The sequence below is a fragment of the Apus apus genome, chromosome 3, assembly GCF_020740795.1.
Source record: "Apus apus isolate bApuApu2 chromosome 3, bApuApu2.pri.cur, whole genome shotgun sequence".
NCBI lineage: Eukaryota > Metazoa > Chordata > Aves > Apodiformes > Apodidae > Apus > Apus apus.
The window spans coordinates 1,577,212-1,599,001 of record NC_067284.1 but is presented as its reverse complement, the minus strand read 5'-3'; the positions used below and the strand labels follow the sequence as shown (position 1 = coordinate 1,599,001).

The window sequence follows — 21,790 nt, the reverse complement described above, 5'->3', positions numbered from 1 at the left end:
TGTCAGCTCATCTCCAGCTCCTCATCTCCTCCCACCCCCAAGCCCTTCTTACTTATATAAGGGGATCCAAAACAATTAGATTTTTAAAGGTCTATTAAAAAAAAACTCGCTTATTATAGTTTTGTTTGGTGAGGCCTGAATGTAAAACCTCTCCCTTTCCCCCCCCTCCCCCCCTGGTTTTCATTACCCGCCTTCCCACTACCACACACCGACCTGCGGGCGGCGCCGCCATCTTGTGGGCAGCTCCCGCCCCGCCGCCATCTTGTGGGCAGGCCGGGCAGCTCCCGCCCCGCCGCCATCTTGTGGGCAGGCCGGGCAGCTCCCGCCCCGCCGCCGCCGTCACGGGGCCAGGCGGGGCCGCCATCTTGTGGGCAGCTCCCGGCCCGCTCCCGCCCCGCTGCCGCCGCCATGGGGAGGGCCGGCGCGGGCAGCCATGGCCGGCGCTCAGCGGCGGCCGCACGCCCGGGTGGCCGCGCCGGGGGAGGTGGCGGTGGCGGGCGGCGCGGAGGGAGCGGCGCTGCGCTGGTGCGTCTCGCTGGCGCTGTGCGCGGCCTTCCTGGGGCTGGTGAGTGCCGGGCTGCGGCGGGAGGCGCCGGGCGGCGGCCCCGCGGCTCGGCGGGAGAGGTCATCCCCCCCTCTGTACCGCCTTGCAGGGGATGAGCATCGCCGTGCTGGGCCCCACCTTCCCCAACCTGGCCGCCAACGTCCGCAGCAACGTCAGCGACATCTCCTACGTCTTCGTGGGCCGGTCGCTGGGCTACCTGGGCGGGTCGGTGCTCGGGGGGCTGCTCTTCGACGGCATGAACCCCCACCTGCTGCTGGGTGAGTGCCGGAGGGGGGGCCAGACCCTGCTCGGGGGTGTGCAGGGACAGGGCGAGGGGCAATGGGCACAAACTGGAGCACAGGAGGTTGAACCTGGAGATGGGAAAACCCTTCTTGACTCTGAGGGTCCCAGAGCCCTGGGACAGGCTGCCCAGGGAGGCTGTGGAGTCTCCATCCCTGGAGACATTCCAGCCCCACCTGGACGTGTTCCTGTGGGATCTGCTCTAGGGGATCCTGCTCTAGCAGGGGTTGGACTGGGTGATCCCCAGAGGTCCCTGCCAACCCCACCACTCTGGGATTCCCCCAGACCCGTTTGGATTGACCGACACGTGTCTTTGGTTTGGACAAAGAAAGTACAACGCTTCATATAGATTCTCTTGGAACATAGAGGTTTCTGCAATGTTTCTCTATGAAACACAGGCAGAGAACAGGGGAACCTGCACTTTGGCTTTAATTTGCACACAGCAGAAAACTGTAGTCACACCGAGGGACGCTTCTGCAGCTTTGTAAAAGCCTTCTCTTTCTTAAAGAGTAGCAAAGTGCCCATTTTTGTGTATCAAACAAAAGGACTAAGACTTTGACTACAGGGTCTTAATCAAATTAGAATGTATTCAAAGTGAAAAAGCATTAAACTGCCTCTGTGGTGGTGTAAACTTGCTGCTCAGTTGCTGCCTGGCTATGAAAATGTTTCAAGGAACCACAGTTTGTGTTCTTAACAGTTTTCTGGCCAGGTGGAAGCTCTCCAGTGGGAGCACAGGATGGGTGTGATCCTGGCAGAGTGGGGCTGCTTGGCCCTCAGGTCCCCAGAAGCCACACTCAGCACCCAGAAATGAGGTGCTCCTGTCAGAGTTGCCTTAGTGCCTTGTTCAGGTGGAGGTTCTCAGAGCACACCTACACTGGGGGAAGCTCTGGCTGTTTTTCTTTCAAGTGCAGCAGAAGTGGTATGTGGCTTTGTGCTGTAAATCAAGGATTAAGGCTGATACCTGGGCTGGCTCTTCCTTTCCCTTCCCATACCTGGGGAGAGGAACAGAACTGTGTCCCCTCTGAGGACTGTGCTGTGACCACTGAGTTCAGAGAACATGAGAAGGTCCATTTTGCATTGCTAGTGTTTGAACTAAGTCTGATCTTATCCCTGTATGCCTCTCTCCTGCTGTCAGGTGCAATCATGTCATATAATGTCTGTCTGTCTCTCTTTTTTCCCCACTCTTGTCTACACCTCCCTGGACCAGTTCCTCTTACTTGCTCTTGTTCTAAGGTGTCTTCACTTCATCCTCTCTGTTGCTCTTCTCCCCCACCTGCAAAGCAGGTTTCTTGTAGCTTCCTTGTACATCTGACAAAGTCAGAGTCGTGTGTGTCTGGCATTTGAGACTCTACTTTCCATAATGGTATTAATACACCTGTGGAAGTATTAACTTGGAATCATTTAGTGTTGACTTGTTTTCCTGATACATCACACAGGATAGCTGTCTGTCAGCAATGCTTGGAGAATGTTTCATATCTTAATCCTTTCCAGTTTGGTAGCACTTCTGGCAAAACCAAAATTTGAACCAGTGAATCTCTTGGCTCCAGGGAGACCTTAGAGCACCTTCCAGTGCCTGAAGGGGCTCCAGGAAAGCCGGGGAGAGACTTTTCATCAGAGAAGACAGTGACAGGACAAGGGTTAATGGTTTTAAACTGAGAGAGGGGAGATTTAGGTGAGATATTAGGAAGAAATTCTTCACTCTAAGGGTGGTGAGGAATTGGGATGGGTTGCCCAGGGAGGTTGTTGATGCCCCATCCCTGGAGGTTTTTAAGGCCAGGTTGGATGAGGTTTTGTGCAGCCTGGTCTAGTGGTTCCCCTGCTCGTGGCAGGGGGGTTGGAACTGGATGATCTTTAAGGTCCCTTCCAACCTGAATGATTCTATGATTCTCTCATTTCTGTCATCTGAGGGCTGCCTGGAAGAGATTTTGGCTCAGGTATTTTTACCTCCCATCTTTAAACTGCTGAAACTCTGCTGCTGTACGGAGAAAAAAATTGAAGACATAATCTGTCAAGAAAGCATTTAAGTACCAATCTTCAGGTGAAAAGCTGAAGGGGACAACTCAGCGTCTGAGTTGTCAGCTCTGAGTGGGGCATCTGAGAAGCTGTACGTAACACACCCCATCTTTACCTTTTTCCCTCTGCATCCCAGCATCCTAGCCCTCAAGTATTTTGTGAGGCACATATCCCAAATACCTTTCTAGGGCTCTAGGGTTCTGGATGCTTGTTTTTTTTCTGTTGGTTTTGTTTGGAATTGACCTGAGTTCTCAATGTCATCAATCCCCATTGATTTTTTAAGTATCTGCCCCACCTATGATCAAGCATTGAGATGCCTGAACTGGTGCAGGCTTTCAAGAAACCTAATACTGTATATTCAAAATGCTAATTGCAGATTATTTTGTTATGAAGGTGATTATAAGCATTAGAATATAACAGCTGAACTTCCTCCCAAATTGCAGTAAAAATACTTTACACCTGCTAAAAAATACTTTTTGAAGTGCGATGTTTTAAGGGTCAATAGTAGCAAAACTAATACAGTTAATAAATTGGTGGTAAATTTATGATGAGAAATTTTGTAGTCCTGTCTCTTAGAACTCCAGAGATGCCTTGGAATGCATCCCTCATGTGAGAACAGAATGTAAATTAAAGCCAGCCCTTCTGTATGGAGTTTGCTTATTAGCCAAGAAATTTTGGCCCAGGATTTTAAGAATTCAGTGATTTTGGTTCTTTTAAAATGGAGCCGAATGTAATGCTCTGTAGTTCTCAGAGGGAAAACTTCATACTGTTCCAAACCATGTTTTACTTCTTTCATTTTAAAGTAGTGTTTATAGATCAGAAGTTTGCAGAAGACTTCTTAGTGTTGTAGCAGCAGATGCTGTCCCCTTTGCAAATGAAGCTTCAGCAAAGCAGATTTTTCACACAGTGTTTATATTCTGATGAAAATCCTTTTTTTCCAAGTGAAGAATTATTATGCTGAACTTCCTCACTGCTTCTGCTAATCATGAGTGGACGTTGTTAGGTGACACCAACTATGAGAGTTATCTGTAAAGGTAATGATGAATGGATTTGTGTTTCTTGGTTTGCTCTGTGTTGTAATGAAAACTGAATTATCTGGGGGTTTTTGTTTTGTTTCTTTTTAACCTTTCCAGCACTGTCCATGTTTGGAACAACGGTTGGGCTCTATGGGATACCCTGGTGTAAGAAATCCCTGCTGTTAACTGCCTTGATGTCAGTTATTGGAGGTTCCATGGGAATTCTAGACACAGGTAAGGGACCACATGGTCTGATAGTTCCTTCACTGAAGTAGTTGGCAACTTAATTCAAGTTTACCCAAACTGTTCCTGGTATTTAATTGGACACACCTTGAATGGAAAGTGGGGAGCTCTTTCATCTGCCTGGGATACTTAGACTTCCAGTGTTTGTGTCTCTGTAGCAGGCCTGCCTTCCTGAAGGGGCTTGGGAAGCTGGGTGTCTCTTGCTTCCTGGAGAAGGTCAGTACACGTTTCATTGGGCAGCTACAGGCATAAAGAAAGCATCATGTGCTCTTTAAACAGTGTTTTCTTTAAATGACTCATCTAGAGGAAGCTAACTGGGTTATGGTTCATTAGTGCCAGCGGGAACAAAATTAGTCCTGAGCAAGCCCTGGTGTTGAAGAGAGATTTGAGATCAGTTGCTGTGCTGGAGTTGGCCACTTCAACCTGGCCTGGGCATCTGCTGCCACAGCTCACTGGCACCACGTCCTCCATCTCCCTGAACTGAGGAGTGTTTGCTGCCCTGCTCCAGCCTCACTTAGGTGTTTGGGAATACAGATTTATTCCACGCCCCAAATTGTAAGTCCATGGCATGTGCCTGCTGCAAACAGCCTGGGGAAAACACGTCTGCTGGAAACCTGTTGAAAACCAGTTTCTCAGTAGAGGCTCCTTGTTGGAGAAAAACGTACTGGTGAAGTTGCAGAGCAGAGGTCTGCAGGTGCTGTGGGAAGGTCCGTGGTGCCAGAGGTACGGATAGGGAAGGTCTGCATGGATTAGTTCCTTGGGCATGGCCTGGAAGAGGGAGTGAGGGATGGCTGCAGTGGGAAGGCTGGGTCAGGAGGTGAGGCCACAGCAGAGACCTGAGGCTGCCTTGGGACAGCTGGGTAACGCTGGCATGCTTGAGATGGGGATCAGGACACCACCAGAGGACATCAGTGGTGGAGTGTTGTGGCTCATGAACCAGGTGTCCAGCCAGCTCTGGAGGCATCCCAGCCAGGGCCTGTCTTCAGTGGCTCAGCTGGTGGGCAGCACGGGGGAGGGACAGCTGCACAATTCTGCAGAGCTTGAGGGAGCTCTGTTAACACTGAGGAGGACATGAGACAGGATCCAGATCCATGGAAACACATGGTTTTGCATGGCACAGGTTATGCTAAATAACCTGAACACGGAGGTGTACTTGCTGCCTCTGGTAGGACCATTATATGTAGCACTTGGTTAAAAAATCCTTCATATGGGAAAATCCTGTTGGTATATTGTAAAAAAAAAAAATCTTCAGCAGGTGGCTGTGCAGCTTTGAAGTCAGACCCTTGAGGCAGGGAGACTTCCCAGCAGGAGAAACGTAAGAGCAAGGCAACTGACTTGATCTGGAAGTGTGTTGGTGCTGCATGACAAGGGCTGCTGCACTGCAGCACAGGAACTTGATCACTGCTCTAGTTTTCCTGCATTCTTCTCAGGGACTACTTAAACATGTCTCTTTGAGATCTTATTTTCTGGCATTTTTGTTGATCTGAGGGTGTTGTAGTTTGGTCTCTGCAGCTGTTTTCCTCTCAACCTTTCTGTTTCTGGAAGCAGCATTAGGCATTTGAAGGCAGCTGGGCTAGTCCCAGCCTGTGAGACACCAGTGATTCTTGATGTTTCCTGGGGTGCTGTTTAATGAGACCTCTGATCCTCAGCTTTGTGCATTGTTGCTTGTAAAAGTGACCTTCTTCTGCTCAAAATCTGCTTTTTTGAAAAAAAAAAAAAAAGCTGAAAAATGCTGCAAACTGTCATGTGGGGTGATTAAGGACAGGCACGGGTGCTGGATTAAGCCACTGGGTGGCTGCCCCCCTAAAGCTCATGTGGGTTTAAGGTGCTTACAGGCAGAAATTTAGTTCACTACAGTGTTGACCAATGTATTTTCCTTGCTTATTGTAGGGGGGTTGGACTAGGTGACCTTTGTAGGTTCCTTCCAACCCTTTACATTCTATGATTCTATTGCTAAACCTGGTATTATTGCCAGTTGAATTAATAATCCAGGTTGGTTATGGTTTTTTGTTCCTTTTGTTGTGGTTTTTTTTAACAGTATCTGTTTTCAGGCTAAAATGACAGTACCCTCCTGTGTCCCCTCTGCAGGTGGCAATGTGCTGGCACTGAACACCTGGGGAGCAGAGGCTGGGCCACACATGCAGGCCCTACACTTCAGTTTTGCTGTTGGTGCATTTGTGGCTCCCCTCCTGGCTAAAATGGCCTTGGGAGGCCCCGAATCTAAAGACCTTCCAGTGGTTGAAAAGACAAACCAGTCTGTACCGAGATCTGTGCTGACAGGACTGAAGCAACATTTTGGTGCAGATTTCTTGTGGTCCTATGTGGTCATAGGGACCTATCTCCTGTTTGTTTCTTCTTTCTTTTTTATCTTGTATTCAAAGGGCAGCTCAGCTCGAGAGAAATCAAAGGCTTCTCAGCAGAAAGGCACGCTTGCCAAATACCACTATGCCCTTATTGCTCTCCTGTTCATGTTCTTCTTCTGCTACGTGGGAGCAGAGGTCACTTATGGCTCTTACATCTTCACCTACGCCAGGGTCTTTGCCGAGATGCAAGAGAACGAAGCAGCTGCTCTGAACTCTGTCTTCTGGGGCGCGTTTGCGGCCTGCCGGGGCGTGGCCATATTCTGTGCTGCCTGCCTCTACCCGGGCACCATGATCCTGCTGAGCCTCCTGGGCTCTGCTGCCTCCTCTTTGTGCTTGGCCTTCTTTGCAGGGCACCCGCTCTCCCTGTGGGCCGGAACCGCCGTCTACGGGGCGTCGATGGCCACGGTCTTCCCCAGCGGCATCTCCTGGGTGGAGCAGTACACGGTGGTGCAGGGAAAATCCGCCTCCCTCTTCGTGGTGGGCGCCGCGCTGGGCGAGATGTGCATCCCTGCCGTGGTGGGGTATCTTCAGGGCAGGTTCCACCACGTCCCCGTGGTGATGTACGCTTCTCTGGTGACCTCACTGATGACCGTGCTTCTCTTCCCCGTGATGTACAAACTGGCCAACTCTCCCCGAGAGAGCAACTTGAAAGAAACAAGGGACAGTGAGTACCGGAAAGCTCTGTTGTCAAACTCGGGGCTCACTGAGGATGAAGAGGATGAGGAGGATGCAGCAGAGTGGAACGAGGCAGACTTTGAGGTGATAGAAATGAATGACACGCTGAGAAACTCTGTGGTAGAGACCTCCCGCAAGATCCCAGGGGACTCTCCAGCCCAAGTCACTCTCCAGCCCCACCTGGACGATGTATCCTGTGATTCTCCACTGGTTGGTGGTGGCTCCCCTGGGGGAGACGATGGGAATGTTGACCGGGAGAAGAACGATTAGAGTAAAAGCTGACTGCCTTGTGTTTTTGAAAGGGAAGTGCAATGGAATTGTAGCTGCTCTTGTCAAGTGGTTCAAGAGTCCTGTCAGTGGCGCAGAGCTCAGCGCTTCCATTCCTGCTTGCCCAGCCTTTTCTCCTCGTTCACCTCCAGCCTGCAGGGATGAGTCCTGGAGCGGGAGCGCGCAAAGAGCAGAGACGTTTTCTAAATGTGGGGCATGCACAGGGGACTGCTCAGACCACTCAGGTTTTGGGAGGTGGGTGAGGGTGCAGTTCTGAGGTAGCTTGGTCACAGTGTTTTCATGGGAGAGCAGAGAAATGTGTGATCTGTGATGCTGAGCTCTCTTATCTCCTGAAAGAAGAATGTTCCTGCTGCACTGTGAGTTGGTGTGGGACATGAACCAGGGCATGAAGTCAAATTTCAGTTGATGCCCAGTGGCTGGAAATTAGAGAACCCATTGGCAAACTGGAATGTTCTGGTTCTGTCAGTTGAGAAAAAATGATAAATGAATTTTTAGAAGTGGAACTGTGCCTTTGGGCCATTCAAAAGCTGCATCTGGGAAGGGGGGCAAAACGGGTGGTATTAGTGGTATTAGTCTGCTCTAATGCTTAACCCTGGATTTACCAGTTGAACGGTGGTGAGAAATCTAAGTAGTCTCAAGTACTTGTGATTGTACTTGTGGTTTTGATTACAGTACTGAAATCAAGGCACGTGTGAAGATAAACAGATTTAGGAGATGGTATTGACATAGGGCTATGGTATTTTTCAGCCAGTTGCTTAAATTAAGGTTGTAATAACTTCTCTGGCTTCAGTGCCAGGACTGGAATGTTGTGTTGTGTTAAAATGGAAGTTTGAAAAGGAGAGGGAATTACTGGTGAGACAATCCTTCCTGGTTGCACTGCACGATCCCCTGCCCCTTTCCCAGTCGGATTGGTGCTGTCTGAGGGTCATTCCCATGGGTGGGGCTGGACAGGAGGCTCTTCCTGGTGGAGCAGCAGTGGTTGGTAGGGGTAGGGACACTGCTGCCAAGCAGGAACACCTGGGATGGACCCGTTGGGCCAGGCAGCCCTACCCAGGGAGAGAAAACAAAGCAGCAGCTCATGACAAAATGGGAGTCTGAACCGTTGAACCCTGAAATATTGGGCTTGACATTCATCTGACTGACACTCCAGATTTGAAAAGATTTTTTTTTTTTAAGGCTGTGTGATCACAATGTGCTCATCTTTGGGCTTTTTTTTTACTTTGCACTTTTATTAGTAATTTTCTTGTGAAGAATTTTACTTTACTGACAACAGAGGTCGAGATGCAGCATAGCACAAAAACCTTAGATGTTCCCTGTATTTTCAGGTCTGGTTTTGCTCCCTCGTCCTGAGTGTGCAACCTAGAATCTTGTGGCTTTTTCCTTCCTTCTGAGAAGTTAGTAAGAAGCAGGGATGAACTTGTAGTGAAAAATGCATAATTTTTTGGCATCTTGCTCTGCTGAAGTGCCTCCCTCTCCCTCTGCACTTTGTTTTCTGTATGTGTGTCTGTGTACTCCTGTGGTGTCTTTTCCAGTGCAATGCATGAACCTGCACTTGTTCCACATGCCAGTCAAGGTTTCCCTGTGCTTGCAGTGACAGGAGATGCTTCTACCTGTCAGGACAAATCCTGCCCTAGGTGTATGTGACATTGTTCAGCAGCAGGAAGGTCTGTGTGGCCTTGTGGATGGTACCAAGTGCTGTGATGTGGCAGAGGTAGCCAGGGCTGCAGATGGAGCCTGCACTGCTGCAGCTTCCCCTTTCTCCTGCACTCCATGCAACTCCTGTCAAGAGCAGGGAGTGTTACCTGCTGGTCTGGACAAACCCTGCTGGGCTGGAGGGAGGTGGTACCTGCTGCTGCTCTGCTTCGGTAGGAGGTCCCAGGTTTCCTTTGGCGGTGTTGGGCTCTGTGCAGGACAGCCAACCAAGGGCAGGGACAGGGATACAGGGCAGCTCCCTGCTGCAGCTCTGCCCCACAGGCTGCACCTGGCTCCACAGTGATGTAAAAAAGTGTCACTTCCCCCCCCGCCCCGAGACCTGAGATCATGTTGCCAGAAGAAAAATCAGTTGGAAAAAAAAAAAAAAACCCACACCTGGTAACCAGGATGATTTTTAAATGATTCACAATTCATATGCTATTTTTTTTTGAATGAAATTTGAAATTGGAATGTCCTGTAAGATTGTTCTCAGGGATAGTTAATGTCTTGCATGATCAACTGCTAAAAACAAGAACATGGGAAATAGGCTGTAGCCTCTTTAACCTGGCTAACCTGGCCTACTGAACTGCTTTTTTATTTTTTTATATATATATATATGTGTGTATGTATATATATACACACACATGCCTGCAACTTGTGTTTCTGCTGTCTTCCCACCAAGTATAAAAACACTGTGCAAAACAGTGATTTATTTATAGTTGCCTGGCTGTATTAATTCCTGCATGAGTCACTTGAATTCATCCCTGCTTCCCTCCCCCCCCCCCCCGCCTTTAAAAGCAGGAGGCCTGTGTAGCACAGAGTGCCAGCCTGGAATGCCAAGCTCAGAGGAGCCTTTTGCCAAAAGGAATAGCTCCAAAAGGCAGTGGCAGGAGGATGGAGTGGAACTCAGTGCTCAGGAATGGTGCTGTGTGGAGAGTCCTGTGCAGGTGACAGGTGGAGGCCTTTGGATGAGTCTAACTTGGGTGTCATCTTGGCACCTAGAACCTTCAACATCTTTAGTTCTGGCCTCAGATGGAAAAGTATGGGATTGGTTCTCTTCATGCCCTAAGCACGTTTGTCAGAGCAGGGGCTGCCCATCTGAGAAGGAAGTGGTGAAAGCAGAGGAGGTTAAAACAGCTGGAGGACATCCAAGGCAGAGTCCAGCTCACAGGAGGTCTAGACTTCCTTGATGTTCAAGGCTGTATGTTTCCTAGATCTTGGATCCTGGTGTTCCTTAAGACTTGTTTTTAGACAAGGAATGTTAGTGTTCACATTTAAATTTCTTTCCAAAGTAAAATTGTTGTCTAGGAGGTGCAGTTAAAGGGAGGATGTTCTTACAGTGCCTTGATGGATGGTCTGGTTTTTGGTTAGTTTGCATAAAAGCACAGGGTGTGATGTTCTGGTGTCTGTTTGTATTGGGTCTGTTCTGCTTGGTGTGAGTTTACATGGAACTGTGTAACGTGACATTTAACAGCCTGACTTGTATTTTTGAATGTAATAAATTCTTAACTGGAGAAGGCACTCTGGCTCCTTCATGTAAATGAAGTTTTGTTCCAGTTTTCAAAGGTGCTCTGGACTTCTGAGGTTCAAACTTGCTCCTGTTTTGACTATTGGAAAACCAGAAATGTTTCCCTTCTGGTTTGGGGAAGGCTTCCAAAGTTGATACTGAGGTTTTTAGATCCCAAAGCTTAAGCTGGAAATTAAACTGTGGATTTTCAACTCTTCCGTGATCCATCTTGTTTATAAATATTTGTGTGGCAAGTGAGGAGAACAAAGGGATGTACAAGTGGGGGTAACTATTAAAAAAACACAACACACATAATTTTTACCATATCATTTTATTCAACTTTAATATGGTTTCCATTATTAACTTCTAAAACAAAATGATTTCCAGTTTAGAAAACAATGCACTGACCACATAATTCCTTTTCCATTTTATACAGTTATACAAATATTCTAAATACACATTTTGTCAAGATGGTGGCAAATAAGATTTAACTGTACAGTACGTAAGGAAAGAAAATATTTTAAGCATATTTAGAAGCAATAGAAATGTCTATACAAAACAAGCAAAAATGGAATAAAATTTTATATTTAAAGTATTGCAACAGTCCCACAGGTTTGTAACAAAAATGTCTTTGCACAGTTCCTCACAATGCCCCATTAATAGCTAAAGCAAGACAGCAATTTTTAGAAAATAATGTTTCAAAATGCTACACATGGTACTACTGCTTGCACAGTCTGATCAAAATAACCATCTACTTGGAATCAAGCAAAACTGAGGAGGAGATATACCAACCAACTTTAAAATTATCTGTATAAAAGTCATTGCACATTATTTTACTCAGTTGTTTGAAAAGTAAAAAAGTGTATTTACAAAATATTTCGCAGACAAAATTATAAAGTGAATGGGTAAAATGTAAGTCACAGGTGTGGGCGGGGACGGGGCAAGAACACACACTAACGGGTTTAGCCTTTCGAGAGGTTTTCAGTGCTCCTTCCTCCAGGAAGTAAACTTGACTTCTACTTTGAAATGGATTTACAAGGTGTTACACGTAGCTATTCCAACATCAGCATTATAAAACAGTATGTTAGAAACATGAAAGAAAGAAGAAATTTGTACATCTTAAAAAGTGAGCTACTCGTAGATCAACACGTGTCGGTTCTTTTAATTTAGTTAGGATAAGCGTTCATTATTCTTCAGATAATAAACCCAACAGTTAAAATGGAAATCCTGGACTAGATGAGACTTGAAAAAGCACCATGCACAATAGTCTTAGTGTGGTAAACACTGAAAAAAAAAATAGCACCTGGAATCCTGTAACAGGGATCGTTTAAAACTGGTCAAGGAGCTGGCGCAGGTAGGGAGCCCTGGACAGGTCTCTGCTCACGCGGGACACCTTGAAGAGCACTGGGCAGCTGAGGGAGACACACTGGATCTGTCCATCGAAGCAGCCTGTGCAGTTCTTGCATATCTGGGGTACATGTAGAAAAGCAAAACAGGTTATTTGAAACTTGGCACCAGTGAGGCACAAATCTCTTGGGGCTCTAAAGTCCTCGATGTTGCGTCAGCAGAGCAGGCCCAGCCCTGCCAGCCCCAAGGTCCAGAGCAGCTCCCCTCTCTGCTGCAGCCTCTCCTGCCACTCCCCTGCTCCTGCTGGTGCCACCTGCCCTCAGCTGGCTCCAATCAACAGCTTGGGTTTCAATCCTGCTCGTTAAGTTCTGCTCATACATGGTGGCACTTTGGAAAAATAAGGTAAATAAGTCGGGTGGATTTAAATGGAGAGGTGTGTTATATTAATGATAAACTGACCCTATATGAAAGTTTCCTAGTGAAGTAAGACGAAGCTGGTGTCCTGCGGGTGCCCTCTACACAAAAACTACTGCTTCAAGCTTCAGTTAGTTTCACTTCCCAAGTCAGACAGGCAAGGGACCAAACTAAACAGCACTCAAGACACACTCAAGTTGCATTTGTGCAGAGGGGAGAAGTCTACTGCCTCCATTTATGGCATGTAATTTTTAAGTGCATTTAAATATAATGTACAATTTCTGCTGGCTCTGGCATGCTTCTAAGAGAGGTGCCCAAAAACTGAAGCTGTGAAGGATGATTTCATCTTCACATTAAAGTAAGATGCTCATGCAGAGAGGCTGAGCTACCCCAGCACTGACCAGAACAGGATCCAGGCCCTGCCGACCTGTCACGTGTTGCAAGAAAATGTTCTGATCAAACCCCCTGATCCTTCCGTGGGGCTGGACCCATCTGCCAGGTTCTGAGTTACTCCAGAATAAAGGCAATGCAGAAGGGGTCAGAGTGCCACAGGAAAAGTGCAGAACATTCAGCACCTTCCTTTCCTGCTTTACAAGGCAGATCAGAGCCAATATTACAAAATACAGCAAGGAGCAGAAGTCCACACTTTGGTCATGCAGGATTTATGACGCGTGAATTTTAATGGTTTTCTAGCAACAAAACCCCATGGGAACCTATCAAATCAATGCCTGGACTACAGGAACATTTATAGCCCTGCAATTCAGACAAGTCTTTAACATGGTTTATGTGCTAGTGCTAAAAATACATTTCAACCAAAACATTTATTAGTTATAAAACATAACTATGAAAATCAGGTGAGGAAACGCATCGTGCTTTGCTAGAGGGTATTGGTGAGCTCAGTCAGGCACCCTCTTAACTGACCTACAGCTAAAGGAAAAAAACCAGCCTGGAAAACTCCTATCAAGAGGAAAGGCAACAAGAAATCCCCCAAGCTAAAACATCCATGTTACATGTAGAAAGAAATACACTTTCTTGGACGAACATTTTCATTACTAGAACACTTATTAGTTATTTCAATGCAGAAAAGGTGCCTCCTCTTGTCACAACTCTCCATCCCTGTCACCATAAAAAGACACCTATGAACCATGGAAGTTACCCTTAAAAAAAGCAGAGAGAGAGAAAAGAAACTTCTGTTCTGATCCCCCCGTTTGCCTTTGGTTTTACACAAGGCCAGAGAACAGCTGTGCTGCCTTCAGCAGCGATGGGAGAAGCAAACAAGCTGCAACGGGTTTGACATCCAGAGCAACCTGGGCTGGTGGGAGGTGTCCCTGCCCATGCAGGGAGTGGAAACTGGATAATCTTGAAGGTCCCTTCCCACCCAAACCAATGATTCTAGGATTGTACTTCCCGTTCCTGCTCGGCCCATTCAGTACCATGCTGCTTTGAAACCCCAGCCCCTGGGGCTGGCAGACATCAGACCACGCTCCCATCCATCCTACCTTGAGCAGCTGCTCCTGCTTACGCTCCAGCTCTCGGATCTCTTGGTTGAGGATCACAGCCACGTGCTGTGGTTGGCTCCTGCAGGAACTGCAGATCCCGTGCTGGGTCAGCTCGTCACACACGGGGCAGTGCAGGGTGGGGAAGTACTGGGAGATGGTGCCTTTGCGTCCTTCCAACTCGCTGCGGGCGGCCGAGGCAGCTTTTTGGATCTGTTCACAAAAACAAGTCAGAGGTAAGGAACTTCCAAGGGAGCAGTTTCCCACCTGCCTTCATTACACAAGGTATTTTTTTTAAAGGAGTGTGGAAGTGCAACACAGCCTGCAGGCCGTGGGGTCACACACAGGGTGTTACCATGGGCTGCAGCACTCTGAGGAGCACAGCACCTGCCCTGAGGTGATGCCCTGAGCAGAGCCACCCACACCTGCTTCACTGGGCATCTGATCAGAACAAAACAGTAACTGCAGAAATCCTCAGTCCCATGCTGATTTCCCCATCTCATCTCAAACTCCTCCTCCTGCAGTTGTCCCTTTGTAGGGGCTCATCTACTTCCCATCCAGACGTGTCCTGGCTGCAGCCCCAGGGGCTGCCAGATCCTGCCCCCCTCGAGGTTCTGTGCCAGTCCCAGCCCCAGAGCTGCCACTTCCCTTTGGTCTGTGGCTCTAGCTCAGGGTCCCATCTCTCCAGACAAAGCTCCACCACTGCCCCCTGGCCCAGGGAAGGTGGTTCCCTGCACTCGCTCCTGCTGCACAACTTGTGCTTTGTGCTGTCCTTCCCTCTCCTGCTTCCAGCATCTCCCCATGCTCCCTGGTCTATGCAAAGTCAGGGCTCTTCTTGCCTTTCTAGAGCAGCTTGTTGGAGATACTGAGGGTGAATGTCACCGTGCCATCAGACTGGTAGAGAACAAGCAGAACTGAAGCCAATCAAGGCTTTATTAACAGTTTTCAGTGGAAAACAGGATGCAGCTGCTGCGCTGCTGAAGTCTGAGCAGAGTAACTAAACTGCACGTACACACTGTCCCTCACCATCCCTTCTCATCAGGGGAACCACAGCCTACAGTGTCTCACACTTCTCTTCTGCCTCTCAGTGTTTAGTTTAACTTTCAGGGCAATCAGATTTGGATATTAAGAGTTTCAAATTTCTAGTGATACAGATTTTGACAGAAGCATTCCTGCTGCTGGGGCATTACCAGCTTTTCTAGGAAGAGGAAAGATCACACACAGAACCACACAGAATCCTTCTGGTTGGAAAAGACCCGTAAGGTGGTCGAGTCAAACCATTAACCCAACTCTACCAAGTCTGGTGCTAAACCATGTTCCTAAGCACCACATCTACACATCTTTTGAACACCTCCAGGTTATCCAACCACCTCCCTGGGCACTATTAAACACTACTGCAGTGCTTAATAACTGTTTCGGTGAAGAAGATTTTTCTTCTTCTACTTCACCCAATCTAAACCTCCCCTGGTACAACTTGAGCCCATCTTCTCCTGTCCTGTTGCTTGTTACTAGGGAGCAGAGACCAACCCCCACCTCACTACACCCTCCTTTCAGGCAGAGAGTAAGAAGGTCTCCCCTCAGAGACCTCAACCTCCTTTTCTCCAGGCCCCAGATCTTCAGAACATCTTGGGGTTCCAACATCTCCTACGGAGAGATTTAAAAGGTGGTAGAACCCAATAGATGCAGATACAAGTACTGCTAAAAATACTCAGTTTTAGAAAAATATTATTTTTAACTATGGAAGAGGTCAGAAGAGAGAAGATGACAGGAGTTAACAATCCTGTGCAGAAGGGTTGGCTGAAAAACTGATTTACTAAGTGAAAAAACCCACAGAGAAGAGCTAAGAATCAGGTCTACAGGTTTGGGCATCACACACTGCCTTGTCAAACAGCCTCTGCTCCTGCCTTCCATCCCAGGGCCCCCCAAGCCCAGACACGCCGTCCCATCCCCGCGCCAGCTCCTCGCACACGCACCCGCGGCAGCTCCTGGTACCAGCTGAAGACGTCGATGCCAATAAGGGAGAAGACCCTGGCCAGGGGTGGCAGGATCTGCTTGGTGATGTAGTAGGTGGCGTTCAGCCTGAGGCTGGGGTCCTGCAGCAGCTCGCTGGGCCTCCTGACCAGCTGGATGAGCGGCAGGCCGGGCGAGCCGCAGACGATGACGTAGGGAACTCGCTCCCCAACCCGCGGCTCGGAGCGGCGGTCGTAGGCCAGCATCCTCCTGTGGAGAAACAGCCTTCTTAACCTCCAGACTCAGCCACTGCACCTGCTGGTCAAGCTCCCATCTGATCACATGAGTAGCTCCCCAGATGACTGAAGCTGGTGCCTGTTGTGAAGCACAGGACCAGGTTGTTTCATTTTTAATTTGCCCCATCAGACCCAGATTTTAGAACCTGGAACACGAGCCCTAAAGGTACGTCCTGTTCCATGTCCCTTGGATTTGCATGCAGCTGCTTTCTAGTCACCCCATCCTTAATGAAATGTTTTAAATAAGGAGCAGCCAGGGTACTAAAAAGAGCTCGAGAACCCAGAAAGCGAAGGACCACAGCTTCCTGCAGAGATCCTTGCTGACCCAAGGGTGGTGATACCTCTTCTATCCCCTTTTCTTCATAGCTCCTTTGTTTCTAACCTTCTCAGCACAGGCAGGTAACAGCATTTCTAATTCTGCTAAGTTTTGCAGGTTGTAACCTGCTGCTTTGGGAGTAATACTGTGTGGTTTGGGACAAACTTTAGAATCTTACTCAATTTAAGTAACTTTGTGTTTTGTTTAAACCTCCTGGGTAATGGTCGTTACTCCTGGCTATGGCACAGAGAATTCAGGAGGTTAATCTTGAGGACAAGGTTGTTAAAAGAGATTAACTGAGAGAAGGTTAACCTTGCCCCAGGGGCTGTTCCAAAAGGTTAACTCTACCTGTGTCCACTGGGTGGGGCAGGCCTGAACCTCAACCCTAACCCGACTGGGCAGGTCAAGAGACAGCTCACGTTATCTATTGCTGATAAACAGTGTTGACAGGTTGAAATATTAATGTAGAGTAAATTATGCCTGGTAAGAATGTATTTCACAGCACTGAGAGACATCACCATTACCATCTGTAACTTATCCAGTACCCGTGAGCCCTGGGCAACCTCAGGGAGTCAAGCCCTTGTGACAAAACCCACAGCAGGAGGAACAGCAGAAAACAGCGTCACAGTGTCCCGACAAGAGACCTCACTCCTCAACGTGTCTGGCTCCTTCCAGGACTACAAAAGGGCTTTCCAGGGCTGCCTGATGCCTGAGCTCTCTTTACACAGAGAAGAAAGTCAGAGCCAACTGCTGCAACAATATCTGAAGGAGACATCTCACCGCTACCCATCACGTGGCAGTGCAAAGGTCAAGAGAAAAAGATACCTCTGATTAGCACTTAATCTTCTCACCTGGTGATCTCCAGGGCTGGCACGCAGGACCCGGGTCTGTAAGCTGAGCTCCCTCTGTACTCTTTTGCAAAGATGAAGTCCTGCATGCTGGCTTTTCCTTCCAGCAACTTCATGCATTGATTCTGAACATACTGCTTGATCTGACTTATGTCCCGTGTTTCAAACAGCAGCTTGATAGAACACTCAAGTATCTTTACAGCCAAGGGAGAAAGGTCAGAGAACCACATGTTAATGAAAAAATAGTTAAGTAAATTATATTAAAATATTAATACACTGTTTAGAAAAAATATTAGTTGTGAACGAGAATGTTAATATTTCAAGTGGTTCCATTCTCTTCCACTCCCAAGACTTTCAAAAACACATCACTGGACAACTTGTTCTGTTTGACACCTTTCATGACTTGACCCATATTCCATCACTAAAACTGCTTCAACCACCCCAGAGGTTTTCCAGAGTATGAGAATGCATTTCTCCATACAATCTAAAAGGTTTTGCTGGTGCTGCGACACCTCAAAAAACAAAACAGTTGGGGTTAAAAAGAAAAATGGAAGTAAATCCTCCAAAGTGGTCTCTTCTCTTCCTGAGATACATTTGTTTTGACTTGACTTAAAACAAGAGCCTTTTCTTTTTCACACCTCAAAATAAACAGGCAAGGAAGTTTATTTTAAATGAATTCTTAGCTAAACTACAGTTAAGTAAGTGGGCTGTTCAGCAGGCACATCAGTGTGTCTCACTCCTCTTGGAGTAATACTTCCAGTTATAGTGAACTGGCTCAAGAATGGTCTTCTGGAGAACTTACATGGGGCAAAGGACTTATTATGGGGTTTTTAGGGGCTGAAGTAGTTTGGGTGGAAAGGCAAGTCCTTCTCACGGGCTTTCAAGCATACAAGAAAAACAAAGTATCAGACAACTCCCAAGGATTAAAAATCTGAGAGAGGACAAATATAGAACAGCAAAGGCTATTTTCAGTTGGAAGTGACCTACCATGATCACCTAGTTCAACTGCCTGACCACTTCAGGGCTCTCCAAAAGTTACAGCCTGTTATTAAGGGCATTGTCCAAATGTCTTGTAAACAGTGACAGCCTGGGGGCACTGACCACCCCTCTAGGAAGGCTGTTCCTGTGTTTGACCATTCTCTTGGTAAAGAAAGTCTTCCTAATGTCAAGTCTGAACCTCCCTGGCACAGCTCTGAACCATTCCCACACATCCTATCTCCAGATAACAAGAGCTCAGCACCTTTTCCTCCACCTCCCTTCCTCAGGAAGCTGTGGAGAGCAATGAGGTTGCCCCTCAGGGTCCTTTTCTCCAAGCTAGACAAGCCCAGTCTCTTCAGCCCTTCCTCACAGGACTTTCCTTCCAACCCTTTCACGAGCTTTGCTGCCCTCCTCTGGGTGTGTTCAAGGACCTTCACATCCTTCTTACATGGTGGGGCCCAGAGCTGCAGAGAGCCCTGCAGGTGAGGCAGCACCAACCCCCAGCCTGGCAGGACAATCCCCTCCCTTGGCTGGCTGGGGATGCAGGGTTTGGTGCAGGATGCAGCTGCCAGAGCACAGGGCTGGCTCTGAGCTTGCTGCCCCACAGCCCTCAGGGAAGAGAGACATTAACAGGTATTACACATATGATGAAAGAACATTTCATTCCGGAAGAAATTCCCAAGTGTTTTACCTTGGAAACAGCAGGACAGGAGTCCCTCCGGACTGTCTCTATGCCCTTTGCATCAAATACTGGGTCCTTCTGCTCCACTGTTTCATACATGTACCCCACGTACCTCTTCTTGGTTTGCAGGACACATGGCAAGTAGACCTGGAATGTTTAGAAAAAAGACAGGCTGACCTGGCATGTACCTGGAATATAGGGGGTTTCCTAGGGAATACTTTGCTTTGTTGTTGTTTTTCTGTTTGTTTGGTGTTTAAATCATTAAACCAAATAAACCTGATCAAAGCACTGCTGAAGGATGGCTGAGGATGTTGGGGTTCAGTTGTGTTCCATTCTCAAATCCCTTTGTATTTCATCTAGCTGTGAAAGCCAAGCAACCTGGAGCTCAGATGGGAAGTGACACACACTGTGATTTGTTCTGAGTACTCTTCCTTTTCTGGATTGCCTCTTTCAGTGGTTTTCATGTAACTGTATTATCTTAAAAAGACAACAACTTCATTTTAAGCATTAGAGAAGAAAACCTTCTCAGAAGGAGTGGCTTTGAACTTTCTATTTTCAAACTTCACCTAATTACGAGGTACCTAAAATCAGTGAGCACCTTGGCTTGGGGTGGTTTCCACATGCCTATGCTTGGAGAATGGATTCCTGATGGATGGATTTTTAGGATCCTGGTCTCTTTTGCCTGTGCTCTCCAACCTCTTACTTCCTTCTTGACTGAGTCAGTATTCCTTGACCAGTTTTAAAAGGAGGAATGGGGAGCAATTTCTTCACCGTATGACTAGGATAACATCTCCTGGCTCCCGTGGAAGAGGGAGCAGTGAGTTCAGATGGCCTCAGGCTGAGGAAGGTCCTGCACATAGGTGTCACTTCTTCAGCAGATGCTGCAGCTTTGGGGCATTTTCCTCTTCCTTTCTAGGAAGCTTCCCTAGGAAAGTACTCAATATTTTGACCCGCAGGTGAAGTGAAGCACTCAGGCATCTTCTCAAGTATTTCCTTGCACCTAGTATTTTTTTTCTGGCTAATTTCTCCTTCATCTTAATGACACAGAATTGCCTCAGAATGGGAAGGGTCCATGCACAGGAATTAGTCAGTGAGGAAGAGTTGCTGTGCCTTCCACACTTACTCTGATTTTTCTTGCTAATATTTTTCTAGTGTATCTTCCATGAAGAAATGGTAATTTGCTTACAAATTCTGACTGAACCTGTTGAGTCAGGCATGTATTTTGAATAATGTCTAGTGCACCTGAGCCGATTGCTAATGAATTCCCAATGATAAATTCCCACCAAAATTAGTATCATATTCCCTGGCTCTTTAATATAAAGTGTTATTGTCATTAATACTTCTTCTAAAAAGCCTACTGAATGGGTTTGTATGATTTTTCATTTTATAGGTAAATGTCTTACAGGAAAATATCCTGCAGTGTGCTCAGGCTGGCTGAAGAATCAATATCAGACTTGTAATTAATGCACTGGAGTCACTTCAAGGGATGGGGCACATGTTCTCTACCAAGTTGCACACACTGGTTTGATTGTATGTAAGACAAAACTGAGGGAGACATTTCCAAAAGCTGATGGGACAGGAATTTCAAACTGTCTGGTACAACAGGCCCCCAGGCATCCTGGTGTGACAGCAGGACCCTGTCACTTTGTGGCTGATGCTGCAGTGCTGCTCTGACCAGGCCTCTGAGGCATGAAGGAGCCTGCACTGTTCCCACAGAACCAGCACAGCACACAACTGTCCTACAGCCTTATGCTACATTCGTGTCCAAACCAAATCTTTTATCTTCATTTTCTATTTTTCAGGTGTCCCTGCCCATGCAGGGGTTGGAACTAGATGATCTTGAAGATGATCTTCCAACCCAAACCATCCTAGGATTCTATGATAACAATGTTTTCACACAACACATTTGAAGTAAAATATTTTCCTTTTACCTTCTCAAACTTCAGTTTAACAGGTTTGGGATTTGTTGCTGTTACAGCTTCAGCAATTTCTTGACCAATCTTGAAAGACTGCTCTTTTGTGGCTCCTTTCAAGAGTACAAACATGCTACAAGAAAGCAGAGGTAGGAAGTAAGCACACATCTGTTCAAGTTAGCTCCTGACAAGCTATGGATCCCTGGAGGCAAGGCAGGGTTGTTGCTATCAGTTCTGTTCCCTTCCTGCAGCTAGAAAAGCCAAAAACCCTGAGAACTGGGAATGTTCAGGAGGGGATCAGGAGTGCCAAAGGCAGGAGGTGAGCAGGGGGTCTGACTGCAGGACTGCAAAACCTGAGCTCCCAGCAGGGAACTCTCAGGAGCTCTGGGTATACCATTTTCTCCCCACTATGGGCAGCAACAGGATTTTACTTCCTTTCTCCAATTTGTTTTTCTTTTTTTTGGTGAATTTAGTATCTTTGAATTTTCAACTCTGGCTGATGGCAGACACTGGATTCACAATCATTCAGACAGGACAGCCAGACAAGCTTTGTTTCCCATGGCTGAAAAATTATCCAAGTCCAGCAGCAGAGATGGAGACACCTCCAGAGTGGCCATTATTTAGATAACAGATTGGCTAAGAAATGGGAGGTACTGATATGATGCATTTCAGGCAGCCTGATCATATCTTTGCACGCTCTGGGGGCTGCTTCTGAACTGGATCCACTTTTGAAGCTTAAAACGGTGCCTTCCTCTAAGTATCAATGTGCACTGCCTGCTCCATTACAAACACTCTACTTCCCAAAATAAAAATGGCATCAGGAACAGGCACAAAACCACCCATTTGATAAGTAAGACTTGTAGTAACAGCTGAAAAAATATGATTCTCCCCTTTCTATTCCACAGAGTT

General features: G+C 47.2%; 2 protein-coding genes across 3 annotated transcripts in view; one reads left to right on the top strand and one right to left on the bottom strand.

The window, feature by feature from the left end:
• Positions 1-349: 349 nt before the first annotated feature.
• Positions 350-10,655, top strand: MFSD4B (major facilitator superfamily domain containing 4B). 2 transcript variants are annotated; one of them, XR_007888848.1, is made up of 5 exons: positions 350-565; positions 654-822; positions 3,991-4,107; positions 6,205-9,449; positions 9,480-10,655. XR_007888848.1 is itself a non-coding variant. In XM_051613131.1 (4 exons), exons 1-4 carry the CDS (start codon positions 434-436, stop codon positions 7,422-7,424), a joined length of 1,638 nt encoding a protein of 545 aa, XP_051469091.1. In that variant the 5' UTR covers positions 350-433; the 3' UTR covers positions 7,425-10,655. The 2 variants fall into 2 exon arrangements, 1 of the variants encoding a protein (XP_051469091.1); XM_051613131.1 differs by having other exon boundaries at positions 6,205-10,655.
• Positions 10,656-10,953: 298 nt separating this feature from the next.
• The window catches only part of REV3L (REV3 like, DNA directed polymerase zeta catalytic subunit), a 108,782-nt gene continuing 97,945 nt past the window's right edge, over positions 10,954-21,790 (bottom strand). Inside the window, exons 27-32 of the mRNA XM_051613089.1 lie at positions 20,900-21,014; positions 18,978-19,115; positions 17,312-17,502; positions 15,872-16,118; positions 13,902-14,111; positions 10,954-12,109 (exon numbers count right to left, since the gene is read on the bottom strand). Coding sequence (XP_051469049.1) covers positions 11,969-12,109; positions 13,902-14,111; positions 15,872-16,118; positions 17,312-17,502; positions 18,978-19,115; positions 20,900-21,014 — 1,042 coding nt within the window. The 3' untranslated portion in view covers positions 10,954-11,968. The remainder of the gene's footprint in view (positions 12,110-13,901; positions 14,112-15,871; positions 16,119-17,311; positions 17,503-18,977; positions 19,116-20,899; positions 21,015-21,790) is intronic.

Coding starts and splice junctions, on each gene's coding strand:
- MFSD4B (XM_051613131.1), top strand. CDS start 434: ATGGCCGGCGCTCAGCGGCGGCCGCACGCCCGGGTGGCCGCGCCGGGG. Junction 566..653: donor GCGCGGCCTTCCTGGGGCTG/GTGAGTGCCGGG, acceptor ACCGCCTTGCAG/GGGATGAGCATCGCCGTGCT. Junction 4,108..6,204: donor CATGGGAATTCTAGACACAG/GTAAGGGACCAC, acceptor TCCCCTCTGCAG/GTGGCAATGTGCTGGCACTG.